The sequence below is a fragment of the Hypanus sabinus genome, chromosome 2 (genome assembly GCF_030144855.1).
Source record: "Hypanus sabinus isolate sHypSab1 chromosome 2, sHypSab1.hap1, whole genome shotgun sequence".
NCBI lineage: Eukaryota > Metazoa > Chordata > Chondrichthyes > Myliobatiformes > Dasyatidae > Hypanus > Hypanus sabinus.
In genome coordinates this window covers 86969720-86990736 of record NC_082707.1, presented here as the reverse complement: position 1 = coordinate 86990736, position 21017 = coordinate 86969720, and the positions used below count along the sequence as shown (strand labels likewise).

General features: G+C 39.2%; 1 protein-coding gene across 7 annotated transcripts in view; it reads right to left on the bottom strand.

Annotated features, from left to right (window-relative positions):
* Nucleotides 1-21017, bottom strand: part of LOC132380767 (serotransferrin-1-like) — a 112494-nt gene that overhangs the window by 14252 nt on the left and 77225 nt on the right. For all 7 annotated transcript variants that reach the window (XM_059949780.1, XM_059949770.1, XM_059949775.1 and 4 more), the window contains 8 exons: nt 20569-20704; nt 17088-17143; nt 15204-15376; nt 13209-13386; nt 9011-9147; nt 6201-6297; nt 5635-5679; nt 4129-4293 (listed from right to left, as the gene is read on the bottom strand). In XM_059949780.1, coding sequence (XP_059805763.1) covers nt 4129-4293; nt 5635-5679; nt 6201-6297; nt 9011-9147; nt 13209-13386; nt 15204-15376; nt 17088-17143; nt 20569-20704 — 987 coding nt within the window. The remainder of the gene's footprint in view (nt 1-4128; nt 4294-5634; nt 5680-6200; nt 6298-9010; nt 9148-13208; nt 13387-15203; nt 15377-17087; nt 17144-20568; nt 20705-21017) is intronic.

The following is a 21017-nucleotide window of genomic DNA, read 5'->3' as shown; positions in this document are numbered from 1 at the left end:
TCTGTGTACTGTACTTTGCTGTTAATAAGCAGCTGTGTTCAGCTAAGAGGGAAAGCAATCTGAAGTACTTACTTTTAGTGGATTTCACAAAGAAGGGAGTCCAATTCTAGTTGGAAACACAATTTGGAGAGGAATGCAAACCAACCAGTTTGAAACAAAATTTCACCTCCCTAACTGCAATAGTGCCAAGGGCTTCCTTAGGAGCCCAACAAGATGCATGCACCGAAAGGCTGGTGAGCATACACCCATTGAAGGTTCACACGGCTTCCTCACTGGATCCTTTCAGGCCATGGTGTGGCACCGTGTCATTCTGAGCATCTTTGCTTAATTCACAACTGGCAGGATTTCCCCATGGTCGACCATTTTAATTCCACTTCTCATTCACATTCTGACATGTTGCTCCATGGCCTCTTTTACTGCCACAATGACGTCTCTCTCAGGCTGGAGGAGCAACACCTCATGTTGGGCTGTGTAGCCTCTAACCTGACAATATGGACATTGATTCCTCTAATTTCCAGTAATTTCTCTAACTTTCAATAATTTCTCTTCCATTCTCCTTCTCTCTTTTTCCATTCCCCATTCTGGCCCCCCTCTTACCCCTTCTCCTTCACCTGCTTATCACCTCCCTCTAACACCCCTTCTCCTTCCCTCTCCTTTCCTATCACATTCCTTTTTCAGTCCTTTACGTTTTCAATCTATCACCTGCCAGCTTCTCACTTCATCCCTCCCCTCTTCACACACCTACCTCACCTGGCTTCACGTATCACCTTCAAGCTTGTACTCCTTCCCCTCCCCCCACCTTCTTATTCTGGCTTCTTCCCCCTTCCTTTCCAGCCCTGATGAAGGTTCTTGGCCCAAAATGTCAACTCTTTATTCCCCTCCATAGATGCTGCTTGACCTGCTGAGTTTCTTCAGCTTTGCATGTGTGTGTGTGTGTGCTATTCTTGATTTCCAGAATCTCTTATGTTTATGGATAGTTTTGTTGTTTTCTTTTCTCCAAGAGCAAATCACTCAGTATAATCAGGTAAATAGTGCAATCTGGAATGAAGGACAACTGCACGCCTGGCTGGAAAATGGTTCTGCTCCTACCGGGAAATAATGACCTCAGGAATCTTGGTTCAAAGCGCTCTGCTCAGGAACAATAGAGTCATAAAAACATACAGCAGAAAAACAGTCCCAACTTGTTAATGCCGACCAAGATCCCCAGCTAACTCAGTCCTATTTGCCTGTAAATCCCTTCCTATCCATTGTGCCAGTGCACGTGCCTTCTAAATGTTGTTCACCTGTCTTTACCACTTCCTTTGGCAAGCAATCTTTCCTGATGAATTTTAATATTTTTAAAACCTACTCTCATCTGAAACATAATCTTAAGAGTAATTTGTCAGTAAATAATATCAGCTTCTAATATTACTGATTGGTCCATAGGGTCACATGGGTACTGTTGCCTAATCTGATTTTAATACTTGATCATACCAATATCAACAGCAAATCCTTTTCAGGGTAGAAGTTCCAACCTTTGATTTCAGTCATCATGCAGGATTTCATAACCCCAATAATTTTCTATTCAAGGCATTTATAGATACTGTTCTATAGATTTGCTAAGTACAGTATGCCTGCAGGAAAAGAGTCTCAGGGTTGTATGTGGTGCCATGTACTCTGACAATAAATTTTACTTTAAACTTTGAACTTCCTAGCTCCTTTCTAGGAGCGCGCCTTTGCCCCCGAACCTAGCGTTTGCTACATGCTGCATTCAGCTTCCAATATCAGGACATAGCTGACTACACGAATGGGCTCGAGGGTAAGGGTTGAGCAGCATACCAAATGAATCAAATTATAGATATGGCATGTATTGAAACAAGTCTTGGATGAATATCAAATCAGGCAGCTGGGATTGTAAGTTTCAAGGCAGGCAGAGTAGCTGATGATATTACTAAGTTTGTGAACCTTCTTCAACTTCATGTTGTCAACCTATAGCACATCATTCTGCATCTAAATTCAATGTTAATTTCCAAACATTGAGAACTCAGCACTATTTCATTGTTTAAACAAAAATGTGTGTAAGGCATTTGACAAATACACACAAGGCAGATTGGCAAAGAAAGTAGAAGCCCAGGTAACACAAGGGAAAGTGACAAGTTAGTTTAAAAGTTAGCTTCCATACAAAAGCAATGGGTATTGGTTAATGTGAGACTCAAAGACTGGAGAGTAGCATGCAGTGGCGTGTTGAGTATTTATTGTTTTCCCCATGCTTGTAGTTGTAACAGTGTACATATTTTTGATTTAAATGTAGGGATGGCAATTAAGAAGTTTAGTATGGTTGTATGGTAGCAATTAGTATGGTTAGTAGGGAGCAAAAATGTTCTGTATTGAAGATATCAATGGATTAGTTAGGTCAGCATAAAAAGAACTCAATTTAAAGTGTAAGGTAAAGCATTATGGGAAGGCAATCTCAGGAAGGGTTTGCTTGATAAATGGAAGAATACTAACTGTAAAGGAATGGAGGGAGCCTGGAGTAGATGTTCTTCACCTTGAAGATGGGTCAGAACAGGTGGATGGAGTTATTTTGAAATGCATAGAAGATGTCTGCTACTTTTGGTCAAAGCATAAGTACAAGGACATAGGAATTATTCCCAAACTGGGTACAGTAGATCACGGCCAGAGTTCTATATGTAGTTCTGTTCAGTTCATAGCACTTGCTAGCATCAGAATGTTATAGTTATGAGGACAGATTGCAAGTAAGGCTGTTTTCTTTAAGACAGAGGAAACTGGAGGGTCATAAAGTTACAAGAGGCCTAGATAGTGTGAACACACAGAACCATAGTAGAGAGGACAAAAGCTAGAAAATAGCAGAGATTTAAAGCAATTGTTATAAAGGGATTTGAGAGGAAAGAAAAACATAATGAATAATGGGTTATCTAGAAATCTTTGCCTGAAAGGGTGGTGGAGGTAGAAATGTCCCTTTTTGAAGAACTGAACATGCTAGTCTGGAGTTTGGAATTTAAGGTCCTCCGTTAGACTGGGTCAACCATGAATGGTACATCCTAGCTGTCTGCGTTGAAGTCAATACACAATCCAGTACACAAGCCAGGGTAGTATGATTTGGAGAACAAGCCGTTGTCCATGCAGCAGGCTCCCCCTCTCCAAGCAGCTGATGAATCCAAAGGAATGGCAGAGACTGAATAGTTTGGCACCAGAGGCATCATTGGAGTTGCCAGTTAACATTGAGCTGAACATAGGACTGCCTTAGGAACTCCAGCTGCGGATTTTTGCTTGAGCTTTTACTCCCAAAGTTTTCCCCATGAGTAGGTATAGTCACAAGGCTGTGGCTGTTTGAAAACAGAGTTGTCCTTCTCCAGGATGAGCTTGCAAGCCCCATCTGTCTGCAATGACTGTTTTTGAGGCATGAGTAACCCAGCTTTGCCCCTTCTTCTGTTAGTATAAATGGTTCTGCCAGGCTTAGTAGCTAAGCCACATAGGAAAACTAAGAGTTGACTTGGTTGTCAGAGGCTATTTGAGATGCATGCCAATGGAAGCATTTAATAGATAGTGGGAGCTTATCCCCACTATGTCCCCACTCCGACAACCTTAAGGCCAGCAATTACATTATGATCAAACTGCTTCTATAGTTAGTATGACTCATCCTTCATGAAACCTCTAGCATGGAACTCTCAGTTCAGTTCTACACAGGATTGAAGTCCTTCATCCTGTACACAAACCCTAAGTTCACGTAGCAGAAGACATGTCTACCACCAGTGGAACAAACTGTTTTTCCACTAGCTATGGCCTGGCAAGTCCAGAATCACAAATATACAAAAGGAGTCTTACAGCTTTGTGTTTTGAGGTTTTAAAGAAAGATGAATGAAATGGTGTCAGTAGGAAGCAGACATGAAGCACAAGTTTTTCGAAGCATTAGAAACAAAAACAATGTTCAAAAGTTGAAAGGACAGATTGTGCAAGAAGCACATAGAAGTGAAAAAAAAATAAGAACCAGAAAGTACCATCAATGGACAAGAAAGCAAGTGGTAGGAAGAAAATTTATTTATTATGCCCCGGGAATATTAGAAAAAAAACAGTATTTCAATCGATCTAAAATTTTCCAAGGGACAAAAAAAATTGATTCATACTTACAATTATAAATATCACAGGCATTGATTTTTCCCTCTTCAACCAATGTTCCCATGGGAACATTCCACCCTGCAGTGCGGCCAACAGCCGTGTGACAGGACTTCTTCCCCTTCAGCTTGCTCCAGGTCAGGCTTCGATCTTTCACGACAGCCACAGCATAGTAAGAGGCTATTAAAAGATTAATAATTTATATTAGTCTCAATGAGAAACAAATATACATATTTAAAGTAGGGCAATGTGTCAGCTTTGTGGGTAAGGCACTGGAATTAGATTTGGATTGTTCCAGCAAAGAACAAAACGGGTGTTGATGTGCTGGACAATTTTCTTCTGTGGTGTTAACTTGTGTGGTATATATATATATATATGAAATATAGTGCATCTAATTCAATTGTGAGCATGATATTGCAGATTTCATTTGCATATTTTCAGAACATGAGTGCATTGGTTTGTACCAAGAGCGCCTTCTTCTAAAATCCATCACCCCTTCCTGGGGCAAAGGCCACCAACAGGAGATCACTAGAGTCTTCAATCCTGTCCCAGTCATTCACCTTGTCTCCAGGTGCAGCCCATCTTCTTGGTGTATCCTTTCTCTCTCAAGGTCTTTAGAGCTTCTGTTGGTGTTTCTGCAGCACTGAATATTTATGGAATGGGGTACTAGCTCTAAATCCAACCCTCCACCTTTTGCTGCTGGACTTGAAACCACCCAAGGCAGGTTTGGACCAAGAACATGTTTGGAAGAATTTAGACAAGTGGAAGGTAGCAATTTGACTGGTGTCTGTTCTGAGGGCAGCAGAGAAGGGTGCAGTAGGAATGACCTATGACTGTACTGAGGTTTGGGGAGGAAGGTGATGGGTTTAGATCAATGTGTATACCAGGGTCAAGAGTTGGGTGTTCGTGGGGTAAGGGAATGGTCAATGTTTATGCTGAGTTCGTAAAGATAGAGTAATTGTGAATTGCAGATGGTAATCAGGTTTGTATCAGCAAGACTTGGAATCCACCCCAGTACAAACCTGGAGCTTCATTGGCTGAGAGGATGAAAGGATGCTCAAGATGGATGAGGTCTAGTGTATTGGTAGGTCAAGAAGTTGGGTCTTGGTCTTCAGAGGACTGTGAGTAAGACCAGGGATTCTATACAGAGGGTTGTTCGTGCAGTATGTAAGGCCGCACTAATCGGGTCAAAGGTAAGTGTGAGACTTTAAGGTAGCAATGAAACTTGGACATAAGGTACAATAACGAATAAACACTTCTCAGGCTCCAGCCAGGTACAGTTATCGACTAAACTGACATTTTGATGACTAACTCTGCCATCTTCATCAGGGATGATACCTGATCCCTGATGCCTGCTCTCTCATTCAATACGATCATTACTGATCATATTCCTCAGTAACACTGTCCTGCTCTAAATCTGTAGATACTAATGGCAAAGTAGCATTTTTTTCAACACTGACCAAACCCAGTCTCTAAGAAAATGAATGAAAAGTGCCAGGGAAGTAAATATTTAATACTTACGTGGATTTCCTGCAGTTGCTGGTTTACTGCATGGGGCATGATTTTCTGTTAGAAGGAAGGAAGTAGTGTAATTTTAAATGATTGACAAATAATGGCCTGTAACACATAAATGTTCATATATACATTTGCCGGTTATGAAGAAGAGTCTGAGACTCAAAGCATTAAATATTTTTCTTTGTACATACAGTAGGCTGTAGGAGAACTAACATAACTTCGTGCCAATTCTATGAAGAACGAATATGTAACATTTACAGCACCCAATCAACAACAGACAATAAGGGAATGTAGTTGCTTAGCAGGTGGAGGCCCCTATAGAAGGTTTAGACAACTATGCCTAGGCTCACAATAACGTGACACATGAAAATCCTTTCACGAAGCTTATTCTTCCAAAGCAGTAATCATCCTTGTAAAAGCTTCTCCTTTTTGAAACTAGGTTTTCAAAGAGAATGAGCTTGGATTGTGTAAACTGAGGATTAGAGATCCTCCACACAAGGCATCAAATCAAGCCACAAGTTATTTGAGCCCGGGAGAAGTTAATGATTTAAAATTTCATGCAGAAAACTTACTTTTGTCGTAGTACTCTGCCATAACTGCAACAAGACCGCACTTTTCTGCAAGGTAAATCTGGCCACCATCAAGGGTCACTGCATCAGCATTGCCAAACTGCAACCAAAGTGATACTTAGTTTGTCTGCAGGTCTTTCTTCTCTCTCCTTTACTTGCTGCCTTTCTCTTATTTCACTCTACCTATCTCTCCCTCTCTCTAAACACTACCTCCCACCTCCATCCCAACACCACCCTCCTCCCCTTCCCTCCCAGACCATAAACTTCCATATCTGTACTTGGTACATAAAGCCAATCATTCATTATAGACAGTACTGAGAAAGTCCAGCTATGTCCCTCATGCATTAATGCTATGTCACTGACCACCAATAACAGCTTCTCTGGGTTTGCCAAGTGGCCAGCTGATTTCAGCTATCAGTTTTTGGAACTTCTATAAGCTCTCCAAAGAGGAGATTGTTCAGGAGCACATGACTTTAATGTAAGATACAAAAAATAATTGAACACGTTAAGGTTAGATATTGTCTAGGAGATCTTATCTGTACCGTAACTAAAACTGGTATCAGATTGGAAGAGGTACTGTACTTCATTAAAATTTTAAAACGAGAATACAGATTATGGGGCTGGAATGGTAAGGATGTTAAAAGAACAACACACATTTGATTTTTTTTCTGTCAGATGCAGAATTTTTAAATGGAGAGTGGTAAGTGTGAGGAATGCAATGCTAGAGGTGATGACAGAGATGGATACATTACAACATTTAAGAGACTCCTAGACAGACAATTGGATGATAGAAAAATGAAGGGTACAATCCTGCTGGGAAATTGAAGTTGCATCAGGGTGATAGACTGCAAGCATGCATGTATTTTCAGAAAGAACTAAAGGTTTGCCTTAGAAACTGTAGGTGACGAAGTTGATGCATTAGTCTTTAAAATTTCTGTTAAAGGAGCAAATCAAGAAACTCCAAAAGTGGGAAGTAATATGGAAAGATTAAACCAATGGAATTCATGAGAGATCATTTTGAAGGAATTTGAAGTCCTGTGAAGAAAGGAAACCCTGTGAACATTTTTTTTACAGAGGCTATATGAAAATTTAAGCCATGCAACCAGCTATGTCAAGAAAACTTAAAAGATAAGACTTGAATCAGGGATATCACAAAGGGCAGCACTACTAATCCAATGCTTTAACTGTAGGGAGAAATATCATCTTCAAGGTGGAGTAAAGAAAGATGCCATTCTGGGGATGGTGTTGCCTGAGCTCAGTTAACAAACAGAATTTTAAACCTTTCCCAAGCACTTACCCCACCCAATAAGGAAATTAAATTCTAAACTTCTGTATCTACACTGAGATCACACAAAGACGTTGTGCCGTTCTTTGCCTGCTCTTTTCCTGCAGTTGGAACACTACTCTAATTGGATTGTTCCTGTTTTTTTAACTTCCAAAATGCATTGATTGTTTGCTGTAAACTTTGTAAATAAATTCCATTAATTTCAAATGTTAATTTTATGTTGCCCCTTGACTTGTGGCTAATTTGCATAATTTACCTCAAATTTCTACAGCATATTTATTTCTATTGTTTGGGTAATTAATACATTCTAGTGAGAGATATACTATTTCTTTAGATAGACTATGCTGTGTTTAGGTATAATAATCTGATCATTCTCCTTGGTAGTTATGTAAAATGAGCAAGAAGTTTCTTATGAGTCTTGAAAGATGCAAACTGAATGATTATGAGCTGTGCACTTTACTATATCTCCTATTGAGAGTGTGCGTATCTTTGGCAAAGATCTTGTAAACGAACTTAACTCATAGAAGGAAGTTAGTGTTGGAGATTGGTCTGCCATACTGTGGCCTATTGGGAGTACTGTTAAGAAGCCAGCAAAAGTCTGCCTAAGGCTCTTCACACATGCTTCAAGTATTTTCCAAGTTCTGATTTTTCATTTGATTTGTTTTCCCTTTTTGGATTCCTCAAATAAAATATGATTGTTAATAGTTCAAACATTAAGCATAGATAGTGGAAGTTAGGCAAACAAAGAAGGGAGAAAGAAATAGAAACATTTACAGTATTAAACATTACGTTCTGGAACTTATGGATATTAATGCTTAACAGATTAGTGGAGCCTCTACAGAATTCCATCAGAACTTTTCAGAATCCAACAGGTTCCACAGAATAGAGCAATTGTCCAACCTTTACTAATCATTAAAACCTTGCAATTCTAGAAAAAATAATCAATAAATTGTTATTGTTTTAAATAGAGATTCAGCTGCTCCATTTATACTCTGATGATTAACTTGGAACTGTCTTAATGGGGCAATGAGGAGGTAAATTTGTTCTGCACTTCTGGAGAACACAGGGAAAATGGAAAAATGTTCTGATTTAGGTGGACTGAGGACTTGCTAGAATTTTTTTTCCTTGGAGCATAGGAGATTGAGCTGATTGTACAGAACTGTATAAAATCATGTGGGGCATAAATAGCGACAATGCACAATCTCCTTCCCCAGGGTTGGGGAATCAAGAACTAGAGGCTTAAGGTGGGAGGAGTGAAGATTTAGTAGGAACATCAGGGCAAATGTTTTTACACAGAGGGTGGAATATATATGGAATGTGTTGCCAGAGAAAATAATTGGGACAGGTAAACTAACAACTTTCAAAAGACAGTTGGACAGTACATGAATAAGAAAAGTTTAGAAGGATATGAGCCAAATGTGGGCAATTTGGACTAGATTGGACCTGCTTCTGTGATGTATAGCTCTATAATTCTAATTGGTCATTTAAACAAATGTTACAAGTGCTTTGTAAAACTTTGCTGTATTACCATGATTTGTTTGATGCAGTCCTCAGCATTATCACCTGACACACAGTCAACTGCTGTAGCCCAGTTATCACATTTACTTTTCTCTGCTTCGCCAATGGTACACCAGCGTAATTTGACACCGTCTGAAACACTGGTCTCTGTAATGCAAACAATTGATAAGGCCGTTAATCTTTTTCAGTAAACTATAATGCAGCTACATTTTAATCATTCTATCCCTATATGAACAGACAGGTATTAATGCTACCTATCCTGGAGAACCAAAAAGGAAGAGGAGCTCCCAATAAAGAAGCTAAAGAAAACCCCCTTACTGAATTCTCCTCCAAATGTAGCCATGAAGGATTGTCCTGGTTATCTACACCGTGAATCCAAAAAGCTCTTAGTCCTATTGTTAAACATACTTTAAAAATTTGGTTTCAGTTTCGTAGATTTTTTGAATTAAATAACTTTGCACTCCCTAGTAATATCCATTTTAACTTTTTCTTTAAACCATCAACTCTGGGTAAGGCTTTTTTAATATGGAAAACCAAGGGAATAAAAACTTTTTTAGATTTGTTTTTAGAGAACTATTTAATGTCTTTTTTGTAGTTAGTGGATAAATATAATATATCTAATGCACATTTTTTTAGATACTTACAAGTTAGGAATTTTTTACGTGATTTTTTTACCAAATTATCCATTTGTTCATTGACCAAATATGATACATGCTATTTTTCAGCTTAAACCATTTCAAAAACGATTGATAGCCATTATATATAAACAGTTAATGAATGCACGTATGATGCCCAATGACAAGGTTAAACGTGCTTGGGAAATGGAACTTCAGCATTTACTTTCAGATGATCAATGGAGTAAAATTTATTATTTAGTTAATAATTCATCCATCTGTGCACATCACTCCCTAATTCAGTTTAAGATAGTACACAGGGCACATATGTCAAAAGATAAACTAGCGCATATTTTTTCTAATATAAGCCCCACCTGTGACAGATACAATGCTGAGGTGGCTACTCTAATTCATAAGTCTTGGTCCTGTGCAAAGTTAAATAATTTTTGGAGGGATGTTTTTAGAACGTTATCAAAAGTCATAGGTGTAGACTTACAACCTAATTCACTTATGGCGATCTTTGGGATTATTCCAGAGGAAACAGGAAGTATTCCTGCTTCCGCTCAACATGTGATAGCCTTTTCAACTTTACTGGCCGGGAGAGCTATCTCGTTACACTGGAAAGATTCTAATCCACCTATCATTTTTCATTGGCTCTCCTCCATTATGTCCTGTTTAAGTTTGGAGAAAATTAGAAGCCGGACGTTTGACACATCTTTTAACTTTGAGCAAGCCTGGTGACCTTTTATTCGATATTTTCATATGATTTAATTTTTTTCTCTTTTTTTATTTTTTTAGGTAAAAATTTTTTTAATTTTTTTTCTCTTTTTTTTCCTCATTATCCACGAAGGTTCAGAACCAACCAGAAGGATTTTTTTTCTTTTCTAATTTTATCCTCAAATGGACTGCCCAGTCTCTTTTTTTTTGCTTTAGGTTAGTTTAGTGGGTTTTTTTCTCTCTTTATTATAAAAATTTCCAGTCTTTTTTTGTATGAATTGCCCAGAGGAGTTGTGGTCCTTTGTTTATACACAATAGCTTAATATTATATTTATATGACTTTGACAGTATATATCCCTTTTGTTGTTTGTACATTTTTATCTGATATAACTTCTCCTCTGATTTGTATCTATTCATTTTTTTGTTTCAAAATCAATAAAAAAAGTTTGAAAATGAAAAAATGAGGTATTAATGCTGGGGCCTCTGGTACTGGGGTGGGGAGGGGAGGTAGTGGGGATAAGGTCCCACTACTCACCCAATGGTGAGCATCTCAAGTAGCCTCTGACAACCAAGTCCAGCTTCTGGCCTTCATGTGTGGCTTAGCTACTAAGCCTGGTGGAACCATTTCTACTGACAGGAGAAGGGGCAAACGCGGGTTACAGGTGCTTTAAAACCAGTTGCTTAGCATGGGGTTCATCGACCATGGTTGGCAGCTCATCTAGGAGTAGGAAAGCTTTGATTTTGAACCTCCACTCCCTTGCTGCTATACCCACTCATGGGGAAGCCTTTGGGAGTCAACCCCAAGGAAAAATCTGGAGCTGGAGTCGCTAAAGCAATCCAATTGAGTTCAACAGTGACTGGCAACTCCTGCGATGGTACCAAACTGCATCGGTCTCTGCCATTATTTTGGATTCATCAGCTGCATAGAGAGGGGGAGCCTGCTCTTGGGCAAAAGTTTGCACTCCATATGGTACTGCCTTGGCTTGCGTATCAACTGACTGCCACAAAGTAGACAGCTAGGATGCAACATCCATGGTAAACCTTGAGAAACGGAAGACCTCAAGATTGGTGTTGGTAACTTTGTAGGTGACACAAAGATTGTTGGAACTTGGACAGTAATAATAGGTTGTCAAATGGTACAGGGAAATATATGTACATTTCAGATGTAAGTTAAAAAAATGGAGTTTAATCTGGGGAAGTGTAAGGTAATGAGAAAGTGGAAATTATACAATGCCAGGATATCTAACAGAATTGACGTATACAGAGATCTTCCGTCCCAAGTCAATAGCTCCATGAAAGTGGGGACACTGTTAGATAGAATGGTAAAGAATGCATATGGCATTCGTACATTCACAGTTGGGCATTGAATAGGAGTCAAGAAGATATACTGGATCTAATAAAACATTAGTTAGACTGGAATTATGGTACTATTTGCAATCCTGGTTGCTTCACTACAGGAAGGATGCTGAAACTTTGGAAAGGATACAGATGCTACCTGAACCATAAGGAGAGATTGGACAAACTTGGGTTGTTTTCTCTGAGGCATCACAGGCTGAGTAGAGAGCTGATAGATGTTTATAAAATAATGAAGGGCATAGATTGGATAGACATTTTCTCCCCAGGGTAGAAATCTCAAACACCAGAAGACATTCATTTAAGCTGAAATAGGCAAAGCTTAAAGGAGATGCATATTTGTTTTTTTTTTACATGGAGTGTGGTGAGTGCCTGGAATGGCCACCAGGGACAATGGTAGCAGCAAATACGATAGAGGCATTTAGACAGATACATTAATATGCAGGAAATGGTGTGATATCAAAGGTTACAGGGAGAAGGCCAGAAACTGGGGTTGAGGAGGAGATAGAAAAAAAAGATCAGCCATGATTGAATGGCGGTGCAGACTCGATGGGCCAGATGGTCTCATTCTGCTCCTGTGTCTTATGGTCTTATGGTTCATTTGCAGGCAGAAGAGCTTTTGTTTAATCTGGCATTGCGTGCAATACAGACATTGTGGTCTAAGGGCCTTTTTCTGTGCTGTATTATTCCATGTTCTGAGGATGCAAGTTAACAAACTCAGGAGTTCAATCATCAAAAGACATAACAAAGCAACAAGAACTACATTTCCTCCCAAAGACCCCAGTGGTAAAGGCCATTGTAAAACTAGTTACAGTGTAGAAGATCCCCTCACTACAGAAAGTGAACAGGTGACGATGCAGACAGTAAAATGACATTAGCACAGTGGACTGGGTGTGTCAAAAATCAGAGTCCCTCATCTTTAACCATTGGAATGAAAATCATCTTACCCACTGAATACCCTGAAATCACCCCAAGGATAAACCCCTTCAAGGCTTATATTAAGAAATTATGAGGCTGTTGGATAAATTGTTTCCAGTATAATCTTTCAGAGAGATGTAATGAGAGGAGATGGTATTCTATAGCACATTCTATAGTAATTAGTTAAAGGGGCTTCACAGATACCCAGACGTGATCCCTAATCTAGTGGATTCAGCTAGTAGTAACTTTTAATCATTACTTGCATTACAGAATTAGATTACAAGTGGATTTCCTTTCAATCATTCAATAAACATATGCATTATTCTTCTACTTGTATTTTGTTTACTGCATGTTGCCAAGGTATGACCTAACTTCATTCACCAGACAATCGGCATCCACTGCAGCATACAAAGCACTGGAGGAATTCAGCAGGTCAGGCAGATAAAACAGAGAGAAATGGGCCTTCTTAGACTATCCCCCCGCCTTCTTATACTGTCTGCACCCCCCCCCCCAGCCTTCTCAGACTGTCTACATCGCCTCCTTCTTTCCAGTCAAATGAAGGGTCTCGACCAAAGTACTTTAACTTCTCAACAGATCTTATCCTACCTCTCCTCATGGCCTTTAGAGCTGATACATAATTCGGGCCGAGATAATGTAGGTAGTCCATTCCTTCAGGGAGGCGAACAAGCTTTTCTGCTGAATCTTTAAACATCAGATTCTTTTGAAGATATTTTGTTGACTGGAAGAGCTTAAAATCTGCAGTACTATTTTGCCCATATTTTGCCTATAAAACAAAATATTTAGAAACTCAGTGCTGTTTATATAAATTCTGAGCTGTTACCTTTTATACTAAAAGGATCACTTTCAGGAAAACTCTGTTAACACAGATCGCTCAAGTCAGTAACACTTCAGTAGTGCAAACTGTACTATTGGATGTTGTTCCAACTGATACCCCAACACATCTCCAATTCTCTTCTTTTTCAGAATGGTGTAATAAATTTTCAAATTTAAAAGGGAGGATAGTTACTGGGTTTATGGTGTGTTAAGAAGCATGGTAACCAGGATCTGGTGAACTGACAACGATACTCGACGACATCACAACTGTCTCGATGCTGTACACCACAAGTCATTGCCCAACAGAACAAGCAGGTGTTGGAGCCAACTTCTGTGCCCCTGGTTAGAAAGCATATTGAACCATAAGGACCATGCTGCTCAGAGGAAGTGTGAATGTGACAAAAGTAGTGATCTGACTACTTTTGTAATCAACATATCTGAGAAAGCTTCTGATATGTTAATCAGGAAACTACTTGTGAAATGTGGCTTGGTTTTAAGCTGGGAGAGAGTTCAAGGAGCTTCAGTAAAGTTGCAAACATTGGGCTTTTGTGAGTATAAAGGACCAGAATCTACTCTACATGCACTGTTATTGCGTGAACTTCAAGTGAAAGACAAAAAGCTGCTTGTAAAAATAGGTGCAAAGATCAAAGTCCAGCTGGATGAATGGAAGGTCAGTAGGAAAGGAATCAACGGAGATACGAGGACAGAGGATTCATCAGATGATGTTGTGGATGTGGAAGCCAAGAGGAGAGATCAAACAGTGCCTATTGAACAATAGAAGGATTAATAAGAGAATACTCCAGAGAACTAAATGGACCTTCCCAAGATTAAGATGCACAGACTAGAAGAAGAAAAAGGAGAGAAGAGATGGAGAGAAAGAATGTGAACCAGAAGAAGAATGGTGTGAAAGAGAGAAGGAACATGAGAAAGAAAAAGAAACTAATCAATGCAGATCCCGTGAGAGAAAAGGAGAAGAAAGGTGCCCAGAGCTGACAGAACCAGTTCCTGAAGTCTCAGAGTCAACTCTACAACCACCACAGAACCTAAGATTGTTTCACAGCCACAAGACTCACCAGAGAAACAGAATGATCTCCTTGTCAGGAAAGACATTATACCGCAAGAATAAGAAAACCTCCATAGTGCTTAACTCTTTAAACCTGAATGCGACAATTTAAATTTACTATGCTGTGGATGTCATTATATAGTAGTTGTATATTAAACTGTGTATATTATTGAGATACAGTCTCTATTGAGCTGGAGTTTATAGCTAAGCAGGGAAGAGTGCTGTGTATTGAATATTTCAATGATATTTGAGTGATCTTATATATATATGTTGGCTGATTAAGCATTCTTGTTTAAATAATTAATTGTGGTTTATACAGTATGTAAAAATTCATTAATTGGTCATGCTACCAGTTGATTCGTGCACATCTCACTAAAAGCAAACTCGAAGTTATTCACATATTTTTGAACTCTGTGTCTTCTTTGAATTGGTTTAATTTTTTGAAATTACAAAACATAACAGACCTGAGTATTGACACTGCAAATTAAAAGGAATGCAGGGGTACAATCACACACTGGTGTCATGACAGCACCAAAGCATCTAACAAAAGGCTTTTCGTAGCACAGGCCTTAACTGGTGCATGCATATCTGATGTTGTGTGTTAGATAGACCCCATTTGGAAGCTGCAGCCTCTGCCTGTAAGGTCTTGGGGTTAAATCACTACAAATGTTCACATCTGTGAAGTAACACTGCATTTCATGTACCTGAGCTCTTGAGAGGAAATCCCAGATCTTCTCATTCTTGATATTATCAGTTGAACGACTTCTCACCACTACTGCATGGGCAGGGACTCTTGCCCAGTTACACTTCTTGTACTCATCAATGCTCTTTCTGGTACCATCCTTACAAAGAAGTCTGTAATCATTCTTCAGATTAGCTACAAAATATCATACAAAAACATTTTTACAGGAGAGGTTTTTGTACTCCCAACCCCTTAACCCAGTCCCAGTTTATATAATAAAGGTTACGTGCTAAGCAATTTTGAGCATATGGTCACAGTGTTAACATTTCCACAGAATGTTCTTCAAAGATTAAAAAATTACAGAAGTAACAGTACTGGTAGACCCTTTGGCACACATATGGTGGGGAAACCACAGAACGAGCTGCAGGACAATTAGAGCTATGACAAGATATGGCTAATTTTACTGGAGAAGGAATTGTGGAAGAAAATCATAAAGTTAAAATGAATTTTGGAATTAAATGTTGTCGAGTTTGACTAGCTAGATATTGCTCAAGACCTGGTTCATGAGGGTGACGGGATAAGAGGCAGACACTGCCCTGCTTGTGCGAGCTAACAGTAACCAGACATAGATCATGCCAGCAATAAGGTATTGTTAACCTTTTTCCGAGATTGTCTAGCAAGTAGCTAATTGAGGAACTACGTACACATTGCTGGAAGAACTCTGCAGGCCAGGCAGCATCCGTGAGAAAAGAGTAGCCAACGTTTCGGGCCGAGACCCTTCATCAGGAATGAAGAAATAGAGGAACTAACTGTACACATAAATCTACGATTTTGTGCATTGCATGGAATATTAGTAAACTTGCTAATACCTAACAAATGCTTTGGAAATCGCTGACCAGGAATGGTTAGCTGTGTGCTATTGCCCAAAATTCACGGTATAAATCTAAGATGTGACCTGACATTATCGGAGTCGTAAGACAACAGCTTCCCATGATCACGTGATGAAAGGTTAACCGTATACCAAGGTCTGTGTCTTTATTTATTTATTTATTTATTTAGAGCTACAGCACAGAACAGGCCCTGCCGGCCCAACGACCCACACCATCCAACAACCCACCTATTTAACCTTAGCATAATCACTGGACAATTTACAATGACCAATTAACCTACTAACTGGTAGGTCATTGGATTGTGGGAGGAAACCAAAGCATATTTCTGTTCCATAACAGAGTAAAGTCTCTCATAGTGATTGGCGACGAGATTCTTCTACGGTAAATCAGAGTAGCTTCTTCTACAGGAATCCAAACTGGTGACAAAAGTGGAGGAATTAGGACTAAACTAATAGTACTGATAGGATAGTACTTTCAAAGTATGGTGAAGATATAATTTCTAAATTATGACATGTCTAAATTGGATATCTCATACAAAAAATAAACTCTCATTTTACACACACACACACATACATACCTCTTGTTAAAAATGCAATCAACATGAATTTAGCCTTAGTATATGCACTGGGATCTGTCTTACTGTTTTCAACTACAGGTTACTGGTAGTTGAAGAGAAAAACATCCTCAATACATCTCACTAAGATTCCAGGGAAAGATGAGGCACATTGTACAATCCTTATTCGGCTCACATTGTGAGTGGGTTTAAAGAATGGAGGGGTAGCACTGCATGCTGTGTGCGAACACAATTTTTGCACATGACACTTTGGATGTGTGTCCGTAGCTTTGCCACGGACTCTCAAAGAAATGGTGATAAGTACAAACCATTACAAATGTGGCTAAAGATGTCTCAGAAGTCTAACAAGATGTTGCACATGTAAGTAGAGTTTTGTAGACAGTAATATTTGCATAACTCAGATTTGAATGGGATGTAATATGGTTTTAATATACTTAGCTACCTGGGACTGTAGTGTGTTTCACAAAGGCCACTTCTCCAGCACCTTCTTTCAAACAGCTTTTAAAAAAAAGAAAGAGTCTGGTTAGTTTTCATGAAACAATTTCATTGCCAACCTAAAATGTCATTGGACATTTATCACCCACTAAATGAAACTAATCTGATTGAGCATGGAGCAATGGGTAGCTGAGGAATGATATACCCTTGAAGTGCAAAGTCCCATGAGTTCAGGATGTCTCTGAGCACGATCACCCAGAGTGGAGAAGGATCTTTGGGACAGTATTGAGAACATCCAGTTCAAGCATTAAAACCACACGGAAGCCCAGTGCTAAGGTATGTATCAGTTTACAAACTTGCCTTCAAAGTTCAAAGTAAGTTTATTATCAAAGTATGTATATGTCACCATATACTTCCTAGAGATTCCTTTCCTTCCAGGCATTCAGAGTAGAAAAAGGAAACACAACAGAATCAATGAAAAACTGCACAGAGACTGCCAAACAACCACTGTGCAAAGGGAGGCAAGCTGCGCAAGAAAGGAAAACAATACTCAATAAATAACACACACAAAATGCTGGAGGAACTCACAGGTCAGGCAACATTCGTAGAACTGAATAAACAATACATTTTGGGCTGAGACCCTTCTCCAGTCCTGAAGAAAAGTCTTGGCCCAAAGCATATTGTTTATTCACTTCCATAAATGCTGCCTGACCCACTGAGTTCCTCCAGCATTTTGAATACGTTGCTTTGGAATTTCAGCATCTGCAGAATTTCTAGTGTTCATAAGTAAGAGTGGCCACTTAATTAAGTACACCTGTACATTAATGCCAATATCTAATCAGCCAATCATGTGGCAGCAACTCAATGCGTAAAAGCATGTAGGCATGGTCAAGAGGTTCAGTTGTTGTTCAGACCAAACATCAGAACGGGGAAGAAATGTGATCTAAGTGATTTGACATTGGAATGATTGTTGGTGCCAGATGGGTGGTGTAAGTAACTTGGAAACTGCTGATCATTTGGGATTTTCACACAACAACAATCACTAGAGTTTACAGAGAATGGTGCGAGAAACAAAAAAAAATCCAGTGAGTAGCAGTTCAGTGGGTGAAAACACCTTGTTAATGAGAAAGGTCAGATGAGAATGGTCAGACTGGTTCAAACTAACAGGAAAGTGACAGTAATTTAAATAAGCTGTACATTGAGGCAGCAATGTAGTGTAGTGTTTAGCATAATACTATTACAGCACCAGCAATTGGGGTTCAACTCCCACCACCATCACTAAAAAACCTTTTTGGGTGGCACAGTAGCGTTGGGGTTAGCATAACGCTATTACTTCGCCAGTGATGTGGCTTCAATTTCCGCAGCTGTCTGTAAGGAATTTGTACGTTCTCCCTGTGACTGTGTAGGTTTCCTCCAAGTGCTCCAGTTTCCTCCCACATTCCAAAGACGTATGGGTTAGTAACTTGATTGGTCACATGGGTATAAACAGGCAGCGCCAGCTCATTGGACCAAAAGGGTCTGTTTCAGTGCTCTATATCCAAATTTAAAAATTAAATTATAAGCATGGGGTGCAGAAAAGTGTCTCTGAACATACACCACATTGAACCTTGAAGTGGATGGGCTACAGCAGCAAACCATGAATAGACACTCAGTAGCTACTTTATTAAGTACCTCCTGTAATAAGCCGCTAAGTGTAAATAGTATTGAGAACATGTGTTGTAGAATCCTTGAAAGTGAGTCCATAGGTTGTGGAATCAGTTCAAAGTTGAGGTTTAGGAACCTGATAGTTGAAGGGTGAAACTGTTCCTGAACCTGCTGTTGTGGAACCTAAGGCTCCAGTACCTCCTAAAGCTATGGCTTAATAATTAGTTTCTAGGATAGTTGAGAGACTATAGTTGGAGAAATGCAGTTATCTTGAGGGGTTATGTAGTGGGAGGAGAGTAGAAAAAATGAGGGATTTTGACAAGAATGAGAACCAATTCAGTTATCTTGGAGGACTACAAACCTGAAGGATATCAGAGATAGGGAGGTGCTTTGAAAACAAGGAAATGGGAGAAAATGGGATTCATGACTACTTGGACAAAAGTTTTGGTTCTTCTTAAAATAGGATGTCAAAAAATAGAAGCTTGTGTTTCTTTAAGGAGGAGTGAAGGGTGACTTTGCTGAAGAAAAACTAGATGTCTCAATGCACACAAAATAACACACTGAAGAATATAATCCTGTACCTCCAGAGCCAATTTGAATGTTGGAATCTGGAACCATTAGTTCATCAGTGAGCCCACACTGCAGTAAGCATGATGGATGTCTGGAGTAAAACGGAGTGTCAGCATCCAAGCTGGTGGTTCTATGTGTTATATCCTTGGGCTTCTTGTTATGCAGTATCAGGGATCTGAAGAACTGGGGAATTGTTGCCATTGTGTATTGGAACAGATTATAAAATAAGGGACAGAGTGTAGAACGTGGGAAAGTACAGTAGATTGTATACAAATATACCAGTTCTTTTCTGCAGCTTCTCACAAACTGACACACTCTATTCAGTTGTGGCTCCTCTAGCCAATGCATCTTAGCCTGACCTCACTAACCTGCAACTGCTATTGGCACTTATGTACCAGCTTTTCCAGCAAACATTTTCCAGTGCCATCTAACTCCACCAGAGAACTAAGATAGTGAAATAGAGTTACAAAAGAGGTGTGTATTAATGGTAAAACAGATGAAAGGATTGAATATCTTGTCATATTACTAAGTTGCGGTGCAGTGTTGAAGTTCTGCAATGGCAGAGGTCCCCTTTAGTAGCTGAAATATTTAAACCAAGATCCTAATTGTCCTCTCAGGTAAGTGTCAAAGATCGCAAAACACCTATTTTATAGAGCAGATTCCTTTTCATTTTCCTGATCAATACTCAGTTAACAACTAACAGTAGTAAAAACTAATTACTTAGCAAGAGTGAGAATGAGAGAGTGAGAGAGAGAGGAGAAAGAGAGAAGCTGCTGAGATACAGAAGTGTTGAGATGGACTGTAGTTTTTGATGAACTCTAGATCAGTGTCTCTTTGGGAGTTTTGCTATTTCTTGCATGGTTGAGGGAGGGGGGGCATCGGTGCTTTTGCTGGTGCTTGTGTCTGGGATGCAGAGGGGGAGCTTTGGGGTTCTGATATTTTTGTCATTCATTCTTTGGGTTTTTTTCTGTTTCACGGATGTCTGTGAAGAGTAAGGATTTCTGGTTGTATACCATATGTATTCTCTGATGTCAAATTTAACCATTGAAGCATTTATAGGATTTTGTCATATGTACATCATCTGTCAATATTCAAATCATAAGTATACTTTAAAATCAATCAGTTATGATAGAGACTTCCAGAAGTCATTTAAAGTTCTGTACAAATTGTTACATTATTCCCCTTGCCAAATAGTTTAAGATTATCTGATGAGTAGTATTTCATTCAGTATCAATCTTGATCATTTCAAACTGCAGAAAAAAATGAATACCCACTTGAATGCTCCTGTGTAATCATAATAGGGCTCAGCGTGTGATCGTTGGCAGTTAGATTTGCACAGCTGACACAGCTTTGGAAATAGGTTTTTATCCGCACCAGGGACACAAGAGGCAGAGAAAAAATCTGACACAACTGGAAAAGAAAGTTGAAATTAATTAACAGTGTTAAGAATACAATTCCATAAGAGAACATGCCCAAAGTTCGTAGTATATGAGCATTACCAGAGTGTATGGCAAATAAAACCTATGCCTATTCAGACCACATGCGTGAAGGAGCTCAACTACAGAAATATATTTTCCTTTAAAAGGAAAGGGAGAAATGCGATCTGTACAAAATCAGCAATGTTAGCAACGAGACTGTAACAGTAAAATATTTATAGTACATCCAATCCTGTATGCAGATTGTGAAACCCCACCACCAGCACTATCTTCAGTTAGATGTTCAG